The 24235-nt window shown below is 32.8% G+C and overlaps 5 protein-coding genes across 5 annotated transcripts in view; 4 read left to right on the top strand and 1 right to left on the bottom strand.

Moving 5' to 3' along the window:
- Positions 1 to 1023: 1023 nt before the first annotated feature.
- Positions 1024 to 1509, top strand: LOC145315088 (histone H2B-like). Its single transcript, XM_080155131.1, has one exon. The coding sequence runs from the start codon at positions 1037 to 1039 to the stop codon at positions 1409 to 1411; it is 375 nt and encodes a 124-aa protein (XP_080011257.1). The 5' UTR covers positions 1024 to 1036; the 3' UTR covers positions 1412 to 1509.
- Positions 1510 to 3085: 1576 nt separating this feature from the next.
- LOC145315087 (histone H4) lies at positions 3086 to 3514 on the bottom strand. Its single transcript, XM_080155128.1, has one exon. It carries the CDS (start codon positions 3485 to 3487, stop codon positions 3176 to 3178), a length of 312 nt encoding a protein of 103 aa, XP_080011254.1. The 5' UTR covers positions 3488 to 3514; the 3' UTR covers positions 3086 to 3175.
- A 3680-nt stretch (positions 3515 to 7194) lies between these two features.
- On the top strand, positions 7195 to 7692 carry LOC145315086 (histone H3). The gene has a single exon (XM_080155127.1). It carries the CDS (start codon positions 7207 to 7209, stop codon positions 7615 to 7617), a length of 411 nt encoding a protein of 136 aa, XP_080011253.1. The 5' UTR covers positions 7195 to 7206; the 3' UTR covers positions 7618 to 7692.
- Positions 7693 to 9850: 2158 nt separating this feature from the next.
- Positions 9851 to 13201, top strand: LOC145313225 (uncharacterized). The gene is made up of 6 exons (XM_080152525.1): positions 9851 to 10306; positions 10600 to 10718; positions 11032 to 11243; positions 11605 to 12075; positions 12370 to 12491; positions 12805 to 13201. Exons 1-4 carry the CDS (start codon positions 10202 to 10204, stop codon positions 11868 to 11870), a joined length of 702 nt encoding a protein of 233 aa, XP_080008651.1. The 5' UTR covers positions 9851 to 10201; the 3' UTR covers positions 11871 to 12075; positions 12370 to 12491; positions 12805 to 13201.
- Positions 13196 to 24235, top strand: part of LOC145313221 (uncharacterized) — a 17374-nt gene continuing 6334 nt past the window's right edge. Inside the window, exons 1-26 of the mRNA XM_080152519.1 lie at positions 13196 to 13288; positions 13959 to 14012; positions 14151 to 14302; positions 14664 to 14760; positions 14930 to 14984; positions 15062 to 15113; positions 15680 to 15752; positions 15849 to 15902; positions 15986 to 16078; positions 16615 to 16713; positions 16790 to 16893; positions 17711 to 17885; positions 17984 to 18099; positions 18464 to 18593; positions 18853 to 19009; positions 19334 to 19540; positions 19780 to 20000; positions 20326 to 20478; positions 20626 to 20790; positions 21265 to 21611; positions 21755 to 21836; positions 22365 to 22481; positions 22699 to 22811; positions 23065 to 23209; positions 23339 to 23386; positions 24041 to 24226. Coding sequence (XP_080008645.1) covers positions 13235 to 13288; positions 13959 to 14012; positions 14151 to 14302; positions 14664 to 14760; positions 14930 to 14984; positions 15062 to 15113; positions 15680 to 15752; positions 15849 to 15902; positions 15986 to 16078; positions 16615 to 16713; positions 16790 to 16893; positions 17711 to 17885; positions 17984 to 18099; positions 18464 to 18593; positions 18853 to 19009; positions 19334 to 19540; positions 19780 to 20000; positions 20326 to 20478; positions 20626 to 20790; positions 21265 to 21611; positions 21755 to 21836; positions 22365 to 22481; positions 22699 to 22811; positions 23065 to 23209; positions 23339 to 23386; positions 24041 to 24226 — 3249 coding nt within the window. The 5' untranslated portion in view covers positions 13196 to 13234. The remainder of the gene's footprint in view (positions 13289 to 13958; positions 14013 to 14150; positions 14303 to 14663; positions 14761 to 14929; positions 14985 to 15061; positions 15114 to 15679; positions 15753 to 15848; positions 15903 to 15985; positions 16079 to 16614; positions 16714 to 16789; positions 16894 to 17710; positions 17886 to 17983; positions 18100 to 18463; positions 18594 to 18852; positions 19010 to 19333; positions 19541 to 19779; positions 20001 to 20325; positions 20479 to 20625; positions 20791 to 21264; positions 21612 to 21754; positions 21837 to 22364; positions 22482 to 22698; positions 22812 to 23064; positions 23210 to 23338; positions 23387 to 24040; positions 24227 to 24235) is intronic.

The raw sequence follows: 24235 nt of genomic DNA, 5'->3' as shown, positions 1-24235 counted from the left end.
AAGGATCTCGCTAACCGCTGAACCAATCGGGTTCTCCTTAACAGGGTAGCTTCTCATGTCCCGTGAAGGTTTATAACTTTATTTAGGAGGAGGGTACCACCACCCTCCCAAGAGAAATCGCCCCTAGAAAAAAATTACCCCCCCCCCCCACAAAAAAAATATTTAATTTTACTTTTTCTTTTAAAATCTAAAAAAAATAAATTGGGTTATAAAATTCGACTCTCCCCTCATTAAGTGCCCCTAGAGGCTTCTAGGGGCGTAGTCGCTAGTACATAACATAAAGCAAAACACTATTTAACTTGAAAAATACATATTTTTAATATATTTATATTTGTCTTTAATATATAAAATTTAATATTGCTATAGCATAAATGCTTAATTTGAAAATAGCGGGAAAATATAAAACACAAGGGGAGGGGAGTTTAGTAAACCCAAGCTATTTCAAATTTAAAGGGATACAAATCCACCAATAAGAATGTACTTGCCTATTTTGTAAGGCATGTAGTGAGAACATGATTTTTAAATAAAATTATTTTAAAAATGCATCTCAAATTGTAAATATATTTTTTTTTTGTATTTTATTTACTGACTAAAGAAATATTGGATTAAATCTTAAGTATTACATATTCATGTATGTTGGGTTAAACTTCTAGGCTATAGCTTATAATTTCTTTTTAGGATTTTGTCTATTGATTTAAGATGGTTAGACAGAAATACAATAACTTAATTTTATGTGTTTGTTTTCTGTGACTGGAGATTAACTGTGGTTAGTTTACATAAATTTAACTTATTGTAAAAAAACGTTCTCACTTCTTTAATAACTGCATAGTATGTAGGGGAAAATTCTAGTTCTCCCGCCTTTTTATATAATAGCAGCTGGTGTATTGTGCTTATCTTAGTACCTCAACACAGATAACCCCCCCCCCTTTCATCACAGAGGGGAGGTAAATAATAAAACAAAAGGTTAGCACAGCAAACGTATATAAACATGGTGATAAGATAGATTTAACAGATTCATTTGATATCTACAATCATCATGCCCCCCAAGGTTTCAGGAAAGGCTGCCAAGAAGTCAGGCAAGGCCCAGAAGGCCATTGCTAAGGGAGACAAGAAGAAGAAGAAGCTGAGACGCAAGGAGTCTTACGCTATCTACATCTACAAGGTGTTGAAGCAGGTGCACCCCGACACTGGTGTCTCCAGCAAGGCCATGAGCATCATGAACTCTTTTGTCAACGACATCTTTGAGCGAATTGCTGCTGAGGCTTCCCGTCTGGCTCACTACAACAAGAGGTCCACCATCACCTCCAGGGAGATCCAGACTGCTGTCAGGCTTCTTCTGCCTGGAGAGTTGGCCAAGCACGCCGTCTCTGAGGGAACCAAGGCTGTCACCAAGTACACCAGCTCCAAGTAATTTGATCATCACTTCTGCCCATTGGAAACAACGGTCCTATATTAGGACCAACCATAATTATCATAAGAGATTGTATTTAACTATTTGTATTTAGCTAAAATGTAAATTTATCATGGATTACAACATCCTTGTGCACTCTATCTAAAACAACAGCTAAGATAATGCATTGAAGTCGTTAGCAGTATTACGCTTAAATTCAGAGGCCACCTTAGATAATAGCAGAGAAGACCTAATTAAGATCATTATCAAAAGACATCTACAAATCTCGCAAAAAATAACCCTTCTTAAACTTTGATAGATGACCAAGTAATACTGAACTGGATGCTTATTACTGAAATTAATATTCCATCAAAATTTTGGTACTTGCTTACATGTGGTGGACTGGAGCACCGAAACCCCCCCCCCCCCCGCTTAGTTTTGACAAAAATCAAAAATAAGGGGGGGGGGGTAGTTTTTTAATGTCTGGAAAACGGCAAGGAGGAAAAAATAAAGTAAATTTGTTGAAAATCTGCTACTTACAGGATAATGTTTCTGGACATACTTACATTTTTAGGACTTGATTATAGAGATGCTTCGCTTATAATATTGTACTTTGTTTTCCTAGGAATCAGTACTAAAAATCATAATTTTATGAAAATGTAATAGATAAATGTTGCATTATTCTGCACTTAATAAGCAAAATATTATTCAAATATGATAGAACAGGATAAATACATAAAATTGCCAAAAAAGATAAAATCAGCATGTTAAAGACTTTCTGGTAAAGCTTTTAAAGTTACTATATTGCAATATGGACGCAAACCTTTAAAATTTTATAGCTCAGATGATAAGATAATGATCAATAAAATGATGATACACAAATTTACCCCTTAGCTGTATATTAAAATTCAACATATTGTAACACAGTCAAAATTCAATAAGTGACCAAGTTTGTTAAGCCAATGAACAAGTAGTGTTATTATAAAACTTTGGGACTATTTAATTAAGAGCTCAATGTTAATTCCTCCCTGCATTTTCCTTCATATAATTATGTAAGGATATCTATTACTAATTAATGCTTTATTTTATACTAGCGGCTTCGCCCCTAGTCTTTAGGGGCTTTGCCCCAAGAGGTACTTAAAAAAAATGTAGTATATATGGTGCAACACCAAACAGTATCATCAAAAAATAATTTTTAAAAATTGATGGGAATTTTTTATTGTTGGGGGGGGTTGTGGGTGTCCCACCCCCCAAGAAAATAGCCATATACCACCACAGGACCAGTAGGTATATTCCCTGAAGAGTAGAATCCAATCAGTTCAGTGGTTACCGAGATCTTAAGGGAAAGACAGACATCAAGCTACTTTGTATTATAGACAAACAATTATTGTTAACAATTTGTTAAGTATACACCATACAGCATTATAGTATATCTTAGCTCATCCTGTACGCATTGCATTTGTGTATGTAAATTTAACAAAAATTTAGAATTGTCTTAGTATTTCGTATTTATTAAAGTTCTTATAGTAAGAGCAAATATAAAGGATATATAACATTAAACTGGAATTTAACAGAGCAACTTCGTTAACATAATATCAAGTGGTATATTAGGCATACAACTAATACAAGAAACACATGACCTTATTGAACCAATTCATTAAAATTTAAAGTTTTAAAATATTGTCCTTGAGTTAGGATTTATAACTTGTTTAACAGAATATCTCTTTTGTATTAAATTTGGTTGGCCCTGTAAAGGGCCGTTTGTTAGGTCCAGTGAGCAGTTGTTTAACCTCCGAATCCGTACAGGGTGCGGCCTTGCCTCTTGAGGGCATAGACAACATCCATAGCGGTGACAGTCTTCCTCTTGGCGTGTTCTGTGTAAGTGACAGCATCTCTGATAACATTCTCAAGGAAGACCTTAAGAACACCACGGGTCTCCTCATAGATAAGTCCAGAGATACGCTTGACACCACCACGACGAGCTAAACGCCTGATAGCGGGCTTGGTGATACCTTGGATATTATCTCTCAACACCTTCCTATGCCTCTTGGCGCCTCCCTTTCCAAGTCCCTTTCCACCTTTGCCTCTTCCGGTCATCTTGATAGTTTGATTTCAAAAATGAAACTTAGTTGATGAACATGATGACGTTATACTTATACTCAACTCACACGAATCCCTCGACCTCCTATTGGATGCACGTCTGGACGATCGAGTACAACAACAGCGCGCATTTGTTGTGTGTGTGTATACTATACGCTTGGGGTAGCCGTGGGTATACAGGGGGGAGAGAGGGAGGAGTAAAGTAACTCAGCTTGTGTGTTATCGGGAACAAAGAAGTTTGGAGGGAAATTCACAAAACAAAACATTAGGTTTCTCAACCTCAAAATATATGTTTTTATTTAAAAGGCTATATTGTTATAAAGTTATATTTAAAGATAAAATATTCACAATTCTCTAATCTTTTCAAAAGCTTTCTATATTTAGGGTTTGTTCATTCGTGTGTCTTTATCGGATAGTTAATTTATGCCTGTTAGAATTCTCCAATCTATTTCAAACTTAGCAAGATATTAGCTGTAACAGTGCACTTTTACAACAAATTTTTATTTGACATAATATTATTCTTTTATCGAGAAAAAGTATAGGTCCGATGGAATTATGACGTTGTAATTTTCGGCCCGCACAGCAAAGATTATAAGTATTCGTCAGTTATGTCAGTCCGTTGGCGCGCGCGTAATGTAATAAAGCCAATCAAAAGTGATCAAAAGTAATCAAAAGTAATTAAAAATAATATAATTATAGCCACATTATAAGAAAGGGCAGCCTGCGGCAGCCTGTAGCAGGGCAAAATAACATTTAATCATGAAAAAAACCAATGATTTATAGTGATTTAAATGGATTACAACAAGAAAATATAGATAAAATAAGAAAAATATTAAAAATTAAAAAATCGCCCAATTTTGAAATTCCGCTGGAGCAAAACCTGTTGGAGGTACAAAAAATTTTACTTTACATGAAATTTAGCCAATGTAATTGCCTAAAAAAAAGTATTTCAGCAAGAACTTGATTGGACAACTCCTTCCCCACCTAAATGTCCATTAAATCCTCGGGAACGGCAAAAATCGCCGAAAATCACGCCTTCGGCGGCGAATAACGGCCAAACGGGCCGCCAGAGGCGAATCCAACATAAGTAAAGAAATGTCCGCCTCAAAAAGTTCTTTAACTCCAAAGAGATGTTTGAAGTCTCTAAAACGACTTCTTCCTACCCTTTTTAAGGTAAAACCGGTTTTTTTGACGAAAATCATAAAAACGCGCCAAATTAAAATTCAGCTGGAGCAAAACCGGTTGGGCGTACAAAAAATTATACTTCACATGAAATTTAGCTAATGCAATTGCCTAAAAAAAAGTATTTCAGCAAAAACTTGATTGGACAACCCCTTCCCCCCCTAAAAGTTCATTAAGTCCTCGGGAACGGCAAAAATCGCCGAAAATCGCGCCTTCGGCGGCAAATAACGGCCAAACGGTTCGCCGGAGGCGAATTTAACATAAGTAAAGAAATGTCCGCCTAAAAAAGTTCTTCAATATCATAGAGATGCTTGAAGTCGATAAAACGACTCCTTCCCCCCCTTAAGGGGGAAAAACTGAAAAAACGCGATTTTCAAAAGTATGCCCACTTCGTGGGGTTGGGGGGCACTGAACCCGTCACCCCAGGGTCACCAAATATAAAGTTTAGGAGGCCTGGGATGCCAAATTTTCACCCTGCGAAGGTCCCGTGTCATTATCTCTTCCACGAAAAAAGTTATTCTTTGTGGGGTGAAACGAAAACGTGTTTTTTTGATGGATTTTTTCTCCGAAATGGAAGTTTGGTCATTTTTAGGGCCATTTTTTCGCGGTTTTTCCTCCGCCACGCCCAAACGGTTTGAGATAATCTCTCGGGACCTTTTGCCCAATCTAAGTCTAGATATTGCTGAGGCCCATGAAAAAAAAAATCTAAAATCGGATGAAGCACGACGTCGCTACGCGCCGTCAAAGTTTGCTTGTCGGCGATTTTTGCCCCCTCTAACCCCCCCCTCGCGCCTTTTTTCTGAGCAAAGATTATAATTATAATCTTTTTGCTTACGCAAAAAGATTACAATTATTGGATTAATCTTTGCTTGGGTTTACCTGTTTAGGCAAAGAATAAAGAAATATTATTTTGTATACGCAGTTCTGCAATTAAATTTGCCTACAATATTGTGTAGACTTCACATCTATATTCTAGTTAAGAGTGTCAATGCTTGTTTCTTTTTCCGTATCGGACTCGAGCTTCGCTTTTATGGGTGTTGTCATACTTGTTAAAACTAAAATTCTAAAACATCACTTTAAAAATCATATCATATAAAAATAGCCTATGCGGTCTTATTTATTTTGGTAAGTTAATAAAATATTTTCTCGTATTCATTCGAATCCGGTGGATAGGATCCGGTTCTCATCCATACGAAAAAACTATGTCTAGCATCGTATTATATCCAGCTTTCTACGAATATAAAAATGTACAATCATAAGATTAAAACCAGTTTTTTTAATCTCATATTTGTACTTTCTATATCCGCTGAAAGCCGTATATAATACGATGCGAGAAATAACTATTCAAAAATCGAATATTTTGGCTTTTGTTTGTAATGAATAATCAATAAATTATGTTTTAAACATTAGTCTTAATCCTATCAAATGTTAGTAAAGCAAAAGTATGTATACCTAGGTATTTTATTTTGGCTATATATAGATTATAATTTATCTTGTTTTAATCCCAACATCCCAACGCCTTGTCAATTCAGTGATGTATAAAAAAGTATCTTTAGAAAATAGGGTTTAATGTGGACAAACTTACATTTTAAGACTTCCTATTATATAAAGCAATAGGGTTTTTGTCTCTTGAGGGTTTTAGGCTATTTTCCTGACCTAACCCGCCCTCCACTAGAGGCTAGGGCCAAAGCAACTATTGGTTTTGTATTGTATCAGTATAGTATTAAAAAGTATCATACCAAGTAAAATTTTTATTTTCTAAACTTAATGTAGGGGCATGATTATGGCATTCTATAACTCTTCCGCTAGTAATTATATATAGAGATCGGCTTATAACATTGTTCAAATATCACCCTAGGAATCAATGTTAATCATATGTGAATTGGATGATCATATCATATAGAAATGTGGCCAAAAAGTTAATAAATTATAAGCATGTTTAAAACAGACTTTCTGGTTTTGATCAAAGTTGCTACGATTTATAATTATTGTATCATTGCTATAAGAATCAGCATGCAAAGTTTAAGATAGATTGTATGATTCTTACATGCCTAATTTAACAAATATGCCTTTTTTTCGGACGGACGTACCCTAGACGTAGAGAAGCTTTGCTTTTAAAACTGAAATAAAACATAAGACTATGAAAAAAATGTTTGCATAAAACATAAGTAAAATATTTCCACCAAGTCTAAAAAAATAATAAAACCGTTGAGTTTTTCCCTATATGTGATAAGTTAGCGTCAGGTAGATATCATTCATTTTGAATTTTTAATCCCCTCAACATTTATTTTCCTGTTAAGCTTTGTTGTGTTCCCGCTAAATATTTTAAATCCTCTTTCTACCCAAAGCACCCCTTATACATATTTCCCTCTCTTATTAATTCTTCTCCCCCTTCTCCTTTGTAATTTACTCCTCCCCTTTTATTAGATATAGGCTGAATTTTGTGATCCCTCCCCATAAATACTTTAATGAAAACAACTATAAATATTTAATTTTTTAAATTTTACTGTTAGTTGAACTTATCATCATCTACAATGGCTCGCACCAAGCAAACTGCACGTAAGTCTACCGGAGGAAAGGCTCCTCGCAAACAGCTGGCTACCAAGGCTGCCAGAAAATCTGCCCCCGCCACCGGTGGAGTTAAGAAACCCCACAGGTACAGGCCCGGTACCGTTGCTCTCCGTGAGATCAGACGTTACCAGAAATCCACTGAGCTTCTGATCCGCAAGCTTCCCTTCCAGCGTCTGGTTAGAGAAATCGCCCAGGACTTCAAGACTGACCTGAGATTCCAGTCTAGCGCTGTCATGGCTCTGCAGGAGGCCAGCGAGGCCTACCTGGTTGGTCTCTTTGAGGACACCAACCTGTGCGCCATTCACGCCAAGAGAGTTACCATCATGCCCAAGGACATCCAGCTCGCCAGGAGAATCCGTGGAGAACGTGCTTAATTTTACTGCCTACCGACCGAAACCAGAAAACGGCTCTTTACAGAGCCAACCATATTTTTACTATGAGATACATTCTTAAATTAATAATTGCTTTGACCGTTTTAAGAGCTTCTTCCTAAATAATTTTAACAACACTAAACTTAGCTTTGGCGTCTGAAAATCAATGTTGTGTAAACCCTGTGTTCTATAAATGGATTTATTATCACTATAGTTCATATAAAAGGAATAGAAGGGATACGAGCTAACAGTAAAAACCCAAAGGTTGGGGAGTAAGACCCTGCGCCGACTTCCAATTGTATCTGAATATCAGCCATTAGCGTTGGAATTTGAAAAAATACAACCAAATTGCAACACAAAAGCAGAAAGCAATTTGCTAGCAGACGAAAAGCCACTTAATAATTAACATGTAAAATATGCCCAATTTGCTACGCCCTGATTTTTAGTAGCGAAGCTACTCTATAATTCGAAATGTCCGTCTGTCAGAGACAGAAAGGGGGAAACGTAATATTCTTGGCTTCTATAAAAGATAGAAGGCTGAAATTTTCAGGAATTAAATATTTTAACATTCATCTTATTTTCAACAAGTTTTATTAGGATTTGTCGATTAATTGAGGTGCTAGATCGATTCCTACATTTTAAAGTTTCCATGATTTTCTTAACTCCTATTCAAGATAGACAGCTGAAATTTTCAGGGATTGAATACTTTAATATTCTGCATACTTTTTTCGGAGTTTTATTGAGATTTGCGTATCGGTTGGGGTGCTAGTTCGTTTTCTAGATTTTTAAGTTATCATGATTTTCTTTACTCCTGTTTGAAATAGACGGCTAATATTTTAAGGGATTCAATAAGTTAACAATGCATATATCGCCACAAAGTTTCATTAAGATTTGCTTCATCGATTAGCTATCGATCAATTTCTAGATTTTCACGTTATAAATCTTGCATTGTTTTGTGATTTCTTGGATTAATGTTTTTTTGTGAAACTTTTTTATAGTAAATTTTTCGGTATATCCATCAATCCATAATTTTTGAGCTTCGCTACTTATTGATGTCATCCTTGTTTGTTTCTATTTTACACTTCTTGTGTATGTTGTTATTGCTTTCACATCAAATAAATTCGTAATGGTGGAGCAAAATATCTTTAGAAATTACTGATATCAATTGGTTGTACTTTTCAAGAAAGCTTTATGAAGTTCTTGAGATGGTTTTAATTTCCCGACCCCTAAACTTATAGGCTTTAATATAAATATTTACTTTAAGCTTTTGCAACGGGAAATTTTCTCACATATATTTATAAAGTTTTGAAGAGTATTGTTCTTGTTAAATTTTTCCTTTTTATCACCAAGCCAGGTTTCAATTTTAATTCTGAAAAAGTATATAAAAGATAGAGTAAAACATAAATTAATGTATAATAACTTTATTTTATAAACAGCTATTTTTTTTAATTTTATCACTATGCTAGGTTTCAATTTAATTCTGAAGAAGTATATAAAATAATATAAAAGATGGAGTAAAACACAAAAATAAGAAAGCATAAAGAAATAAAAATAACTTTCTCGTATTCATTCGAATCCGGTAGATAGGAACCGGTTCTCATCCATACGAAAAAAAATATTTCTAGCATCATATTATATCCAGCTTTCTACGAATATAAACATAAGATCAAAACCAGTTTTTTTAGCCCCGAGGTGCCAGAGGGGCTAAAAAAACTGGTTTTAATCTTATAATTGTACATTCTATATCCGCGGAAAGCTGTTTATAATACGATGCGAGAAATAACTATTATTTCATAAACAGCTGAAAGAAAATTTCCATTTGGTTTCAATTGATCTTGAAACAGTAAAGACAAAAAAAACTCAATGAACAAATATTTAAAGCTATCCATAAAACTGTTTAATGCATTACAAACAATTACAAATCAAATGAAATGTTGATCTTTTCATAGAACTTATATTTGTAAAAACCTTATAACTCTAAAGACGACGACATTTATATTAAATTTCCATTTTTTCTCCAGTTTAATTTTACTCTTCTAAAATTCACTAAATCCTGATTTTCAATCGTCAAAAATCTTAATTTACAACAAACAAATTACCTTTTTAATAAAAGTGCAGAAAAATAATAATAAAAAAGTTATACTAAAACTTATTTATAGATTTTCTTTGTCGGGATAAAATATTGTAAGAGTAAATGTCCAAAAATAACATTTGTAGAGAGGGAAGAAAATTGGGGAAAGGGAGGAAGAAAATCCGCGAAAATGTGGGAGTGGGTGGGGTAAAATATAAAGCGGGGGAGAGAGAGAGGTATTTAGTATTTAGAGGGGGGAGAATAATAACGGCCATAGGTTTATATTTTCCTATAGGAATAAATGGCGTCACCTTACACAAAGCCTGACATAGAGCGGGAAACTTGGAATTTTGTCTGCTTTACATAAACAAATACTAATTTTAAGTGTCAAAATTAAAAAAGTGAAGATATTTAATAATTTGTTATATTTTTAGTAGTACATACTGCTGTTTTGTCATGTTTTTATTTATTATTTCTTAATATCTAAAATTGTGAAAAAAAAGTAAAACGAAGAAAATGGAAGAGTTGTCCAATGGTACCAAAGTGAAAATGACATGGACGAACGGACAAATAAGATCTTTGTTGAGAGCAATATCAATTATTCAGAATGGAGAATTTATGGTAAGACTATGTTAGCTCAAACCTTTCGTTTATAATGGCATAGGTTTCTTCAAAGTTATTCTCCTTATATAGCCAGATGATACCAGCCCTGTAATTTCAGTTTATTAAACAAAAGTTCTAAATGATTAAACATCCAATTTTAAAGTGTTTGATGTTCAATTATTTAATTTTTTTAAAAGTATTTTGGAATGACATCCCTCTTCACTGTAATAACCCAAAAAAATCGGCAAATCGAACTATTGAATGCGGTTAATAATGTATTCTGCATATCAATTTGATTATTATTTCTTTAGGAAATGTTGGATGAACAAGACTCAGAAAATCAAAATGTGGAAATCACTCATAATAATGGATGGTTAGCTGTTCATAGATTATTTTTGATAGATTATCCACAGTCAAAATTCACTGCTGAGTAAGTTTTCAAAATATACTTCTTTTTGGAAATTTGACAAATGCCATTGAAAAAATATATTATATTTAAGGGTTAATCTTTGATAGATATTATTATCATATTATGAACTAAGCTTATTTCGATGCAGTATTACGATATATATTGAATACCTCCCCTATCTTTATTTATTGAACCCCTAAAAATCAATAAATTTAACTTTATATGTTTTAAGTGTTATTTATACCTTCATTTATTTCTTATATTTGATTTGCGAATTAAATATTTCTTTGTTGATTCTGTATAATTGAAGTAATAAACTCCTAATTTATTTCAGAGAAATTGCAGAAAAATATTGGAACTTATCTATAAACCCAGGATCTTTAGAAAGAAAAAGTGTTTTTGACCTAATGTTGTTATACAAAGAATCTGCCTACAATAAACAAGAGAATCAAATAATAGCACAGCAACAATATATTGGAGAAAACGGAGAAATGAAGTTTTTAAAGATGGAATTAGATGAAATGGAATTGGATTTTAAAAATTCAGGTAATATTGTTGCAGATTTAAAAAAAAATGTTTTAATTTTGTCCAATGGGCATGTTTTAATTTAAATTATTTGATAATTTTGCTTATTTACTTGGTTTTATCCCTACCAATTTTACTTAACACTTAATTGGTAACGATAATGATAAAAATACTTAACTAAGCTCATTTTTGATCCATAATATTGAATAGAAAATCATATCATTGGATTAAAACTTAAATTTTTATCTAACTATGTTTATCTTTGCGTTTTACAAATTACTGTAATTTTTTTCAATATGAAATTAAAATCTTGTTATGCCAACCTAATACTATTAAATCTTTATACCAATAATAATAAAAAAAGTTAATTTGTTTATTTTAGATTCATTTTCACTAAAACAAGAATTCAAATCAAATAAATATATCAAAAACGAAACAAAAAACAAAGAATTAAATCAGTCATTATCCAAATCTAATAAAAATAGAATAGATTCTCAAATATTGAAATTAAATAAAGAAAAAGAGGAATTAGAAATTAACATATTGGAATTAGAAAGAGATACACAGAAAAAGAAACTTATTGTTTGGGAAACTTTGAAGCAAAACATAGAATCGACTGACTTTAACTGTGAGATGTTAATGAATTAATTTCAACAACTAAACATTGTACTAAGTGATTAGATAAGAATTGTATTAAGCTATGCAATTGTCCCATGGCAAAAAAAAACCTACACAGAAAAACTTTTGCTACAGAATAAAAATGGAAAATGGAGAAGAATCAAATGACTGGACTCCAGAAATTATAAGAACTCTAATCCGGTCGGTTTGTGTTTTATGGAATGGAGATTTTCAGGTGTCTGCTTTTTGTATCACTATTTTTTATGTATTATTACAAGAACTGATATGTCTACTTATAACGTACCATTAACAAGCTAACTAATGCTCAGCAAAGTATTTTACATAAGAAGGTTTATGGAATGATAATAAAAGATAATAAAAGATAAAGAAGTTTGGTCACAGATATTTGGCCAAGTAGCTGTGCTTCTAAAAACAATTACCTACGACATTTTTATAATTTTCTTGTATCTTTAGGTAATTGGTCTTATTTATGGATAAAAGTTTTAATGTATTTTCTTTTAACTTTAAGGATATGTTGGAATTAGATGAAAGTGCATTTAATACAGAACCTACAGAAAAAATACTTGAGGGTTGGGCAGCTATACAGAAAATTATGTTACTAGAATTTCCAGGCTTTAAATCAACACCTAGGTAACTAAAGTATTTCTGATAACTGATTAAAAACATGATTTAAAAGTAATATGATCTGTCTCTTTCTGTGTTTCTGTTTGTCGTTCCCGAAAGATCTTGCTGACTGCTGAACCGATATTGTCCTCCTTTTCAGTGCAGATTCTCATACATTCCACCAACCTCTCTAAAAAAAGCACCCCCCCCCCCGCAATTTTTTTTATATTTATTTTGAGCAGTGTTCGACTCCCCCTTTCCTTCTACAAGTGAGGGGCATTGTCGCTATTATATGAACTAGTTATGAGTTTAAAACAAATAATTTTATTCTTATTTATAGACAAATATGCTGCAAGTATCAAGAACTGTTCTCAAATCAAGAAAATATAAAAGATCCTATTGACAAACTATTAGAAGTAAACAGGGTATCTCAAAAGATGAAAGAAATCAAATATTTGCAGAATGTGGAACAAAAAATCGATAATCAGGAAGTATCAATTGAAAATGAAAAGAAATATTTACAAAATAAAATCAAAATGCTAAAGAAAGAAAAACAATCCAAAGAAGTAGAGTTAAATCATTGGAGTAATATTTTACACAAAGTTGAAAATAATAATTATGAAGATATTATTCCATTTCTAAAATAATATTAGTAGATAGCTAGGTATAGAAATATTAAAAAATTCTTTCTAATCACTCAAAGTGAGAAGATTTTATACTCATATAATTTCAGAAAACATAAATATTATAGATAGACTTAAATTATTAAAATGTCGCCAATAGGGGGAACCCTAGATCCTCTTTTTCCTCAGAGAAAACAAGTGGTAAGTTTTACTTTATTATATCACTAGCGGCTTCGCTCCAAGCCTCTAGGGGCTGTGCCCCTAGAGGTAATTAAAAAAAGATTGGAGATGCAACCACTTATTTCGAACATTTAAAAAAAAAAAAAACATATTTTGGTGCTGCGAACCATAATTTTATGGGTTATCCATAACGCTTTCTTTTCAATCTTCTAATAATTTTTTTTTAGGGGGGTGTCCTATCCCCCAAGAAAATAGCTTAAAACCACCACAATACCAGTAGGTATATTCCCTTCAGAGTAGAGCCCATTCGGTTTTGCGGTTACCGAGATCTTAAGCTTCAGACGGACAGACAGACATCGTTCTACTTTGTATTATAGATTAACAACATAAGTAGTAAGCTTTTGTTAGTAAAAGTAATCCTTTTTATCATTAAACTATTTTTATGACTGAAACTTACCTATAAACTAAAGCCTTTTGGGGTCATGTAAAGGAAACGAAGTTGCGGGTTTCGTCGTATTTTCACATAAGCTTTTGAAAGGTTATTTTAGGTTAGGGATTGCCCCGCAGGGGCTAGAAATAGGAGAACTATTGTAAAAATATGACGAAACATGCAACTTCGTTTCCTTCACATGACCCACTTTTTGTATTAGTTTGAAATCGGATAAGTATAGATACATTTTTTCTGTTGAAGGGGAGAAGAACAGTTAGACGTAAAAGTGAAACAGAACCATCTCAGAAACCCATGGTAAATAGTTTACCTGTTGAAACAGCTTTACCTAATTAATAAAAATTTTAATTTACCTAAATGTAGGTATATTCTTATCTTTTTTTCTTCATAATTTGTGACTATTAAAATGATTAGGAATATGATATATTTATTCAGGGTAAACGTACCCCTAGATGGCCAAGGCCTTTGTCACCTCCACCCTCCTCACAATTGAAGGACTCGAGGGTGGAGTTGATGAACGTGTCCAGCCAGAGAAGGGTGGGCATAGCTGTCAAGATGATGCTGATGAGACTTGATGTCGATGATGGGTAAGTAAACTTTCATATAATTCAGGGATAATACCTATTATGTTTCTGTTTGTTGTTGTTTGTGTTTTGCTCAGGTCTGGGAAGACAAATAGGATAGATAAATATATAGTTTTCTCTTAATCTTCCAATTGATAACTTTGCATTCTGAATCTTTATATCCTTGAAAATCTTGCTAGTTCAATTTTACTTCAGTTCTGTAGTAAGATTTATATCTGTCCAAATGAATTTTGCGTATCTTCTCCTTTTCCAAGATGTTGTATGGGGTGTTTTTTTTAAATGTCTGTACACGACAGGACGGTAATCTTTTGTTTCATTTAAAATGTATTTATGAAAACTAATTTGTTTTTGTTAATACCTACAGACTTGCACTTCCTTTGATGGGACTGAGAGAAGAAGATTTTGATAAAATGGATTATATTCATCCCAGAGGCTATGATCAGTTAGAGAGTACTCGACCGGTGAGTCTAATTTTCGTATATTTTAAAATCAACATGACATACCTACCTATTGCCTAACTTTAAACAAAGCTAAATATTCCATTGTCCTAATTAAAAAAATAAATCCAGTTTTGTTGTCTGCTAAAAAAGCCTTTACTTACACTCCCTTTTTTATTTCATATAATTTCAGTCTGAAGAAATGTTGGAATATTTAGAGTCAATATCATCTGAAGAAAGTACATCAGGTAAGATTTTTGTTCAAACTTCCAATATTTACCTGGTCAAAATTGATTGTTTTATATCTATAATCTTTTTTTTCTAGTGAAAAATGAGTTAGCTGGAAAAGAATCCATTAATAAAAACGAATCAAACAAGTAAGATTTAATTTTTAATCAAAACTCTTTTAACAAAATTATTAAAATTATTATTCTAAGCACCTTCCAGCATTGATCTTATGTATTTTTTTAGTGAATATACTAGGTTTATGTTTAATAGGTATTTGGTTTATCAACTAAAAAGTTGGGTTTTACCATGGTTTTATATAAAAAAAACTTTGAAATGTAAATAGTTTTTTGATGCAATATATCATCAAAGCTTTGTATGTAGAGTTTAAAGGACAAAATAAAATAACACGACAGGAAAACATCAAATGCTGTAAATTCCAAAAGTACTTTAATAAACTTTTGTGTCAAAGCTTTTAAAACACAGTTTAAACTCATCAAAACATTTGATGATATTGCACCAAAAAATGCTTACTTTTAAAAGTTTTTTTTCATTGGTAAAACCTAACTTTTTAGTCGATAAACCAAATATTAAACATAAACCTAGTATATTCACTAAAAAAAATACTATGGATCAATGCTGGAAGGTGTTAAGAATCACTTGCTCCTGTTCGTGGATAGTTTCCTTTAATCCTGAAGTAACCGAATTTTTTTTATAGATTTGAGATGGACTATGACGAAGATATTGGAATAAGTATAACCAGTCCTGATAATGTTAACACTTTAAAAAAGGTACCTACTGAATATGTATATTATCGCTTAATTTTTTACCAACCTAAAATCTATTAATCTAAATGTAAAAAATCTATAAATTGTTTTCTTTTTTAGAACAAACAAAGATATGTTTCTGGAGAAAATGTAGTTGATAAAACAATATCTAAGGTGAGGTCGAAAATTTATATTATACTGTTTGAAACTCACTTATATTCTAAAATTATTTGCCTTTTTAAAATTTCTTTTTATAGATAAGAAATTTACGGGGTAAAAATACAGCCGCAGTTCTTGTAGAAGAATGTTATGGTACTTGGATACGTCTGAAAGTTGAATCGCCTCATCAGGTTAAAACTTTTGCTTCACTACATTCATAATCAAAGATTAGTGAGGCAATTCTCAAGCTTTACAAAGATGGAATTTGAGTTTTTTTGAAAAATTGGAATCGGGGGGGTGGGGGGGGGGGGGGTTGTATTAATGGTATTTAAAGAATCAATCTTGAGCCTTACATATCAGGTTCCTGTTAGAATTATAAAAATATAATTTCATAAATAAATCATCTTTACGCAGTCTTAAGAAAACATTTTAAAAATTGAAATGCAAAATGAGTTGAGTTTCATCAAAGCATTGAATGGATTTATGATTTTTCTCATAAAATAATACGTATTAGTAATAGATTTTAATATTCTATAATCGTTTGTCTGTAGTTGACAGAAACCTATCCTATATATATTGAAGAAAATGTTGTAAGGTTTATAAGATATCTTTCTTCGCTCTGGCACATTATTATACATAGAAAAGAAGTTAGGACGTTTTGTTTTTAACTTTATGTTCAATTTCAATTTTACAAATGATTGATTATATTGATTTATTTTGAATTTAGTATGTTGAAAATGATGAGACCAATAAGAAACTTTTGAAAGAAAACATTGAAACTCTTTTAGCAAAGAACAACCATATTACCAAAGTGACACTGGCACAGGTTTAAGTTTTTTGTAAATTAAGAATAAAATTTTTTTTATTATATTAATTATGGTCTAATCGAAATATTTGTTCAGAATGGTTCAGCTGTAAGTATAACTTTGGGAGATGACAGCTTGAAATTGATTGGCCATCCTCAAAACAATTCCTCAAATTGGTTTCTTATTCCTTTTATTAATAGGTAATCTTTACATTAATGCAAATATAGAAATTTTAAAGGGGAAGTTCCACTTATAAGATTTTATAATTTTACTCTTAAAGCATATCCATGCTACTTTTAAATACATCTTTTTGTCCAAATTAACATATTGATATACTTTAAGTTAACTTATTGTTTTAAGGGGGGGGGGGGGGGGAAGTTTTGACACATTTGCGTAAACCTGGCACCTAGGCTTTATCTTTGGACTGAGAGGATAGATTATTGGTGATAAAATCATTCTTATATGATGAATTTCACGAAGTTTTAAGATTTTTTGGATAGGCCTCCAGGTTCCGGAGCTCCAGGCCTCCAGGTGGTCTCTGTACAGGTAAAAATGAAAAAAAAATTTTTTTTTAAAGTTACAAATCAACTTATAAAACAAAGTAGGTACCTATGCATCTTTTTTCTTCAAATATGTGAATAATATTAAAAAAGATGCATATTTTGTTTTATAAAGTGATTTCATTGTAACTTTAAAAAAAATTTTTTTTTTTTCATTTTTACCTTTACAGAGACCACCTGGAGGCCTGTGAAATTCATCATATAAGAATGATTTTATCACTAATAACCTATCCTCTCAGTGCAAAGATAAAGCCTAGGTGCCAGGTTTACGCAAATGTGTCAAAACTTCCCCCCCCCCCCCTTGTTCTTATTATAGAAGAAATTACTTTAGATGTTATAATCACAGAAGATCTATTTGGCTGTATTTTTTTTTGTAGCTAAACTCTATAAATGTAGTTCATGGAATTTCCACTTAACTTTGAATAAATAATGATCTTTCATTAATGCAACTTTTTAGGTATCTGTATTTTAATCTTTTCTCACCAAAAAGATTACATACAGAAATGGAGGGACTAGAACCTGAACCTGCTAGTTTACAGACTAATAACCAAACTATGAAACCTCATGTCAATCCTGTAAAATTAAAGAATGCTCAACTTATTGAAACCAAAGTCAAAGAAGGAAAAATACAGGTGAATTTGAAATGTTTAGAGGCTCCTGAGATGTTAGGGGCTCAGCCGCTAGTAGCAAAATAAAATACAACTTTTCATGATATATATTTTTATTTTAGAAAATAATTGACCAGATTGAATTGGTTGGTTACATGTCCCAAGAACAAACAAATGAGCACAACGAGATTCAAGCAGCTCTCAAGGCTGCAGAGTATGTCATCTGTGCTGTTATAGGGTAATTTAATCACCTTTTTCAATTAACACTTAAATAACATTTTTATAAATCACCAGGATAATTCTAATATAATATTTAGGGGGCAGATAAAAAGTTCGTCAATTGTGTGTCCCCCCCCCCCCTAACGACAGCTTAAAATCATGTATGGGTTTCGTGATTTTTTTCTCTCGAATTAATGTTGTTAGTATAAGCTTATAAATCACTATTGGTGGCAATTTTTATTGCAAGACCTTTGTCTTTAAATGCTTTCCTTCTTGCACTAAATTATTTCACCTTGAGGAAATGTCTTTTAAGATTCGAAAGTTTGAGTCAAAGCAAATTATTAAATATCTTCTTTTTCACCAATCACCATGTATGTTTTTAGTTGTAATGAAGTAATGCACCGAGATAAGTTTTATGATCATGTGCAAAACGACCATCAAGATATTAAAGAACTTAGTGACTATGTTTTCTACAATGAGAATTTACAGATTACTAACCTGGATTATTTTAAGGTAAAAAAAACTCTTGAAACGAAAGTCTTGATAATCAAGGAATATTTTAAATGATAATGGATTTTTAAAATGGTAGAAGTTCAACTAAGAAATATTAAATTGGCATTAATCAAACATTATTTTAATTACACATAAAGGAATTATTTTGGAGCTTTGTCATGCAATGCCTTACTAATAACATTTTAATTTAATCTCTACCTTTTTAATAGTTAGAGATTTATGTTTCTTCTGTGTGATGTATCATTTCTAATGTTTTTAGACTTGTGGATCATGTACCGTTTGTGGTTGGTTGTTTTTATCCCAAGGACTTATTTCTTGGGAGAGAATCAACCAACATTTTGAGGATGAACATCCCGATACTATTCTACAGCCCTCGGCCAAAATCAAACAGTTTGATATTGCTAAAGTGATTAAAGGTAAACAAAATAATTCCGAAGTTATTGTTGTTTGATTTAAATATCGGCTACGCCTCAAGAGGCCTCTTGAAGCGTGTAAAAATTTTTTTCTATCTAAATGAAAAAAAATGTCGGCCGCTAGATGGGGTTAGTTTTATTTTTTTTGCAATTGCAAGAGGGTGATGTTACCCTCCCCAAAAACAGCTATAAATGTTCCCAGGACACTTTGAAGGAGAACCATATCGGTTTGGCGGTTAGCGAGATCCTTTGGTACTGACAGAGATCCTGTTACTTTAATATAAGGATTATACCTATTTCATTTTATTTTGATGTAATGTGATTTAGGAAAGAAACGAGGTCGAGGTCGGCCACCCCAAGTAACCTTAACCCCACCAATAGGAGCTATCCATGTTGGGGATGAAGTGTACATGGTGCGCACAGGCACGGGGCCCAACGGTCAACCCAGCTACACGCCCATGAATATGGCGGAACATGGTGGCAAACCTTTGACTGGAAAATTCGCCAAAAAGTTTGAAGATGAGGGCTTTTTAGGTATTTATTATTATTAAGTAACTATATTCACTGTACATATATTGCATAGATTAAGCAATTATTTTTAAAAATAATTTTCGGGTATTCAAAAATTATATAGGTTAATCTTAATGCCAGCGTTGCGGAGCCGTTCGCTTTTGGAGCGGCTCCGGTTCCGGCTCCACAATGCAGCTTAATACAATTATCCTTACCTTCCATGGATGTTATTGTTGATGTCATAAATTTGTTTCTTATTTCAGAATCTCCAGCAAAGAAGAAAAAGCTGGACACTGTTATAGAAAGTATAGTGGGTACTGACAGTTTGCCAAGAATATCCAATAGGATAAAAAAGAAAACATCTAAAGCCAAAGCCACACATTTCCTGAATGAGCTGGACGAATCGGAATGGTTGTCTGACAATGAGACAAATTTCTTGGAGGATAATACTCTGGCTGATGCTATGGCGGCCTCAGACACAAAGGTTAATTTTCTAATTTCTAAAATATATATTAGGATTCTTAAAATGTGATTTGATTATTGATACCATCGTAAAGCCAGACATTTGTAGTAGGTCCATATGCACTTAAATCTCAACAAAATACCCTTTTGATTGTACGATCTTTGTCTGCAAATCTTATCCTAAGCAGGAGTTGCTCCTGTTTAAGCCTAAAGCTTTTAAGTGTTAGTCACGTAGTTGACACAGTAGCAAGGTACAAGTTAAACATCTTTTAAATAGTAACCAAGTAGATGAAAATGTTTTTGCTATAATAGCTGGTTCTTAAATTTAATTATGACATTATTATTAGGATCTTTTTGCAATGGAAGAAAACGCTGAGTTGATTGGAACAGAAACTGCTGCTGCTGCAGTAACGGATGACAAAAAGACGATGGCTATGGGAGATATGAACAAGCTACATGTCAAAGATCTAGTCTACTTCTTCAATCTTTACCTGGGCTATGTAAGTTTATTTTATATTTTTTAAAGTGTTAAGAGATTTTTAAGCATTAATGTTGTTAAGATAAAAAATTATGCTCTATGTATCAACCCATTTTTATGAGATTTAAAACTTTTACCACAATTTTCTTAAATTGATATTATTTTTTAGGAGAACTGTAAGAAAATTTTGAAAAGTGTGGAGGACAAGCGCAAGAGCAATCAGGCCGTGGTTTACAAGTCTAGAGATGTTTTAGTGCAGAGAACACCTTTACCCTCCAGGGACGAGAAGGGCGCAATTATAAACCAACAGTACTGCTGTAGAATACAGGCTCAGGTACACATTTATTTTTAGTGCGTGTGAATAAGAATTTTTTTTCTCTTGTATATACTCTGTATGTTATCTTTTCATTTTTTTTATAATTTAACCGTGTTGGGTCTTTTTATACTACAAGGGGGGGGGGGGGGGGATATGCATCATATTGTCAGAAATGAAACTCGACAATAAAAAGTGTTAAGTAGAGAACTGGGATTTGACGTTTTAAATGTTTTCTAATTATCTAATTTAATGAGAAATGAAAAATATAATTCCTCTGAGTTTTGGTGTTTAATAATGGCTTACATGCCATACTTCTTAGCTCCTTTATTCCGCCTCTCTTCCTATTATTCATATATCCTCTTATATTTCTGCATTTAAAATTAGGGTTGGCCACTCCTTTTTAGGGGTTGCCCCTCCCCTGTAATTACAAGCAGTTTAAAATCAATAAATCACATGTGTTACTATCGGTTTCTTGCATTTTTATTTTAACAGGATCTGGAGCCTATTCTGGAGCAGGAACTTGGTCCAATTTTCTTCAAACAAACCCTGGTTGCACAACAATACTCGTACATCAACTCCATCCGCTGCACAGAAAAGGTGCAGGTCTACCAATTTGAGAACCAGCCAGAGCTGACCGTAGCAGCCAAGACCTACACATTCACCTCTAACGGGGAGCCACATGATCTTGTCAATATTGTTGTGCGGAACAATGTTGATGAGGAGGGAGAGGATGAGGTGCCAGGGTTGAAGCCAACCTTGGATGAGAATTTGATGGCCAAAGAGGTGAAGATGATTTCTACAGCGTTGTCGGCTATTTCTTGTAGAGATATAAAACCCAGGTAAAACAATTGAATCTAATCAAACCGTAATTGCTGAAAGTGAAGTTATAGGTTAATTTTTCTTGGGTAGGTATTTAAAGTTTTATATTAATTTAAAGGTATATATATAAAAATCATAGAAATACAACCTTGTTTTTTTTTAGATTTGATGAAAGAGGCTTGATAATGTCCCAAAAGTATTGTTGCAACAAAACCCTTGCTGATGTTTTGACTGACTTCTGGCAGGTTAGATTTTTAATTCAGAAAAAAATCTCTTTATAAGTAACTCCAAGGACGTCCAAGCTTTTTTATTTAATGTTTGAGTAGGGTAAACACCCCTTTACAGTACACCTCTCCCCTTGGACGTCTTCTTGTTACTACCTTTTTTTTACTAGCGGCTTCGCCCCTAGCCTCTAGGGGCTTTGCCCTAAGAGGTATAATTACATCTACTATAACTTACCCAGCGAAAAAAAATGCGAATTAGTCGCAAAAATCTTAAAAATTCTTTTTAAAAAAAATATGAGGGAATTTTTTGTTTTTTTTGGGGGGGTTGGGGGTTGCTCACCCCCCAAGAAATAGCCTAAAACCACCACAGGACCAGTAGGTATATTCCCTGAAGAGTAGAATCCGATCGGTTCAGTGGTTACCGAGATCTTAAGGGACAGACGGACAGATAGACATCAAGCTACTTTGTATTATAGAATGCCCAAATAATACCTAGGTATGATTCAGACAATATTTTGAAATGTAATCATCAAAAATCTTGTTATTCAGGGATTTCTAGAATTGACTCAACTGAAGGAGATAAAACTTTCATCAGAAAAGCTGAAACTGAAACGAAGAATTCCTATTAATGGAACTGAAGCAATGCCAGAGAAAAAGCTATACAAGGTAATCATATTTGCCTGTTTAGGTCACGTCATTTTGCTCTTTTTAAAGTCAAAATATGATATTTAAAACTTTAACAGAACTCCTCTTATTTTCCTTGGACCTATACTGAGCTTTACTGTAGATTAGACCAATATGCGCTTAGCAGTCTGCAATATCTTAAGCTACACACACACACATACATCCTGTTAGTTTTATATAAGGATTGATTATTATTTAGGGCAACTTGGATATCGGAGGTACAAATCAGCAGTCACTGGAGGTTGACTTTACATACTTCAACACTTCTGAAGGAAGCCTGAATCTCACATTTATCTGTGTTCAATGGATAAGGTAATATAACACGTTTTTTATAAATCATAGAAGCCAATCCGTTTTGGATTAATCCGCCAATTTTCGAACGAATCCGCCATTATTTTGACAATCATATCAAATGAGGTCGATTTGTTGAAAAGTGTCTTCGATTTAAAATTAGTTTTTGTTGTTGAGATTTTTAAATATAAAAATAAAATGTCTTTGGTTTATCGAACTCCATACCTACTTAACTTTTTTTTATCTAGGTATAATAATAATGATTTATTTATAGAAAAGGTGTAAAAGTAGAGTCTGATTTGATAGACCTTCCCTCCATGACAGACTTTGATAGTTTAACAGTGTACCGTCGGAGAACAACCAAAGAGAGTTTGGGTACACACAAAAGTTTCTTCAAATCTTCAGAAATTAGTTTTCAGGTGAGGTGGTATTACCTATGGCAAATGAAATTTAAACACCTGTTTATATTTTAATGTTAGGTATATTGTGTTTATTTTTTATTTTAAGATACATTTTTCCTTAGACATTGCAAGTTGTATTTTTTTCAGGACTGTGTCAAAGTTTTGGTTAACAACAACTGTGTTCCTAGAAATCAGGTCAGTCATTTATTAAAATTTCTGTTAAAAAAGGAGAAAACTCCCTTTATTTGAAAATGCGTAGAGCGTAGGTATTGAGTGAATATTGTACTAACTACGCAACCTATCTTTGTAATTTTATGGGTATTGTAACACACTGAAATATTATTAAACTTAATTTAAAACCTCCATCCTAAATCTGGAAAGATGGACAACATGATAATTATAGTAAAACACTTGGCAAAGCCGCATTCTTATTTTAATGACATTGACATGATAATATGATATATCAAACATATATATCATAATAAAATATGCTGCGGATAACTGGAGAGTAGTGATAATAGAACTTGTGTAGCAGGAGGGCCAGCAAACCTGTAATAAACATAAAGATTATTAATTTCCTTTATAAATCCTATGAAATACTTAAAGAAGAAAAGTTTTTTGATTGTCTGTTAAGATATTGTCATTTGATGGTTTTATTCTATATTTTCTCCCACCACCTTTTAAATGCCAAACCTCAAGATTCTAAGGGCGCAACCGCTAGTTTTATAAAGAAAATTAGGTACTTTTTTTTACATATATTTCTAAGTTTTTATGAAGAATAGTATTGTTTTTTTGTTATTATTAATAATTTTTAGGTAATATGATATAAATAAGAAGATCAATTTTTAGGGCATTTTTACTCTGCAAAACAAGGGCAGAGTGGTTGCAGAGTTGCGCAGCTATCTTGGCATGTTCCATCCTACCAGGAGTAAACCTGCAGAGCTGTATATTGGCGGATACAAGTATGCGGGCAGAGGATCTGCCTACAGGAGAACATTTGATGGATTAGAGTATGATATTTTGGTTTGGGTTACGGTAAGTTTC

This window comes from Acartia tonsa, chromosome 3, assembly GCF_053477335.1.
Source record: "Acartia tonsa isolate MP-2025a chromosome 3, ASM5347733v1, whole genome shotgun sequence".
Lineage (NCBI taxonomy): Eukaryota > Metazoa > Arthropoda > Copepoda > Calanoida > Acartiidae > Acartia > Acartia tonsa.
Note: the sequence above shows the minus strand (reverse complement) of the source record. Positions and strands in the feature narration are given on the sequence as shown.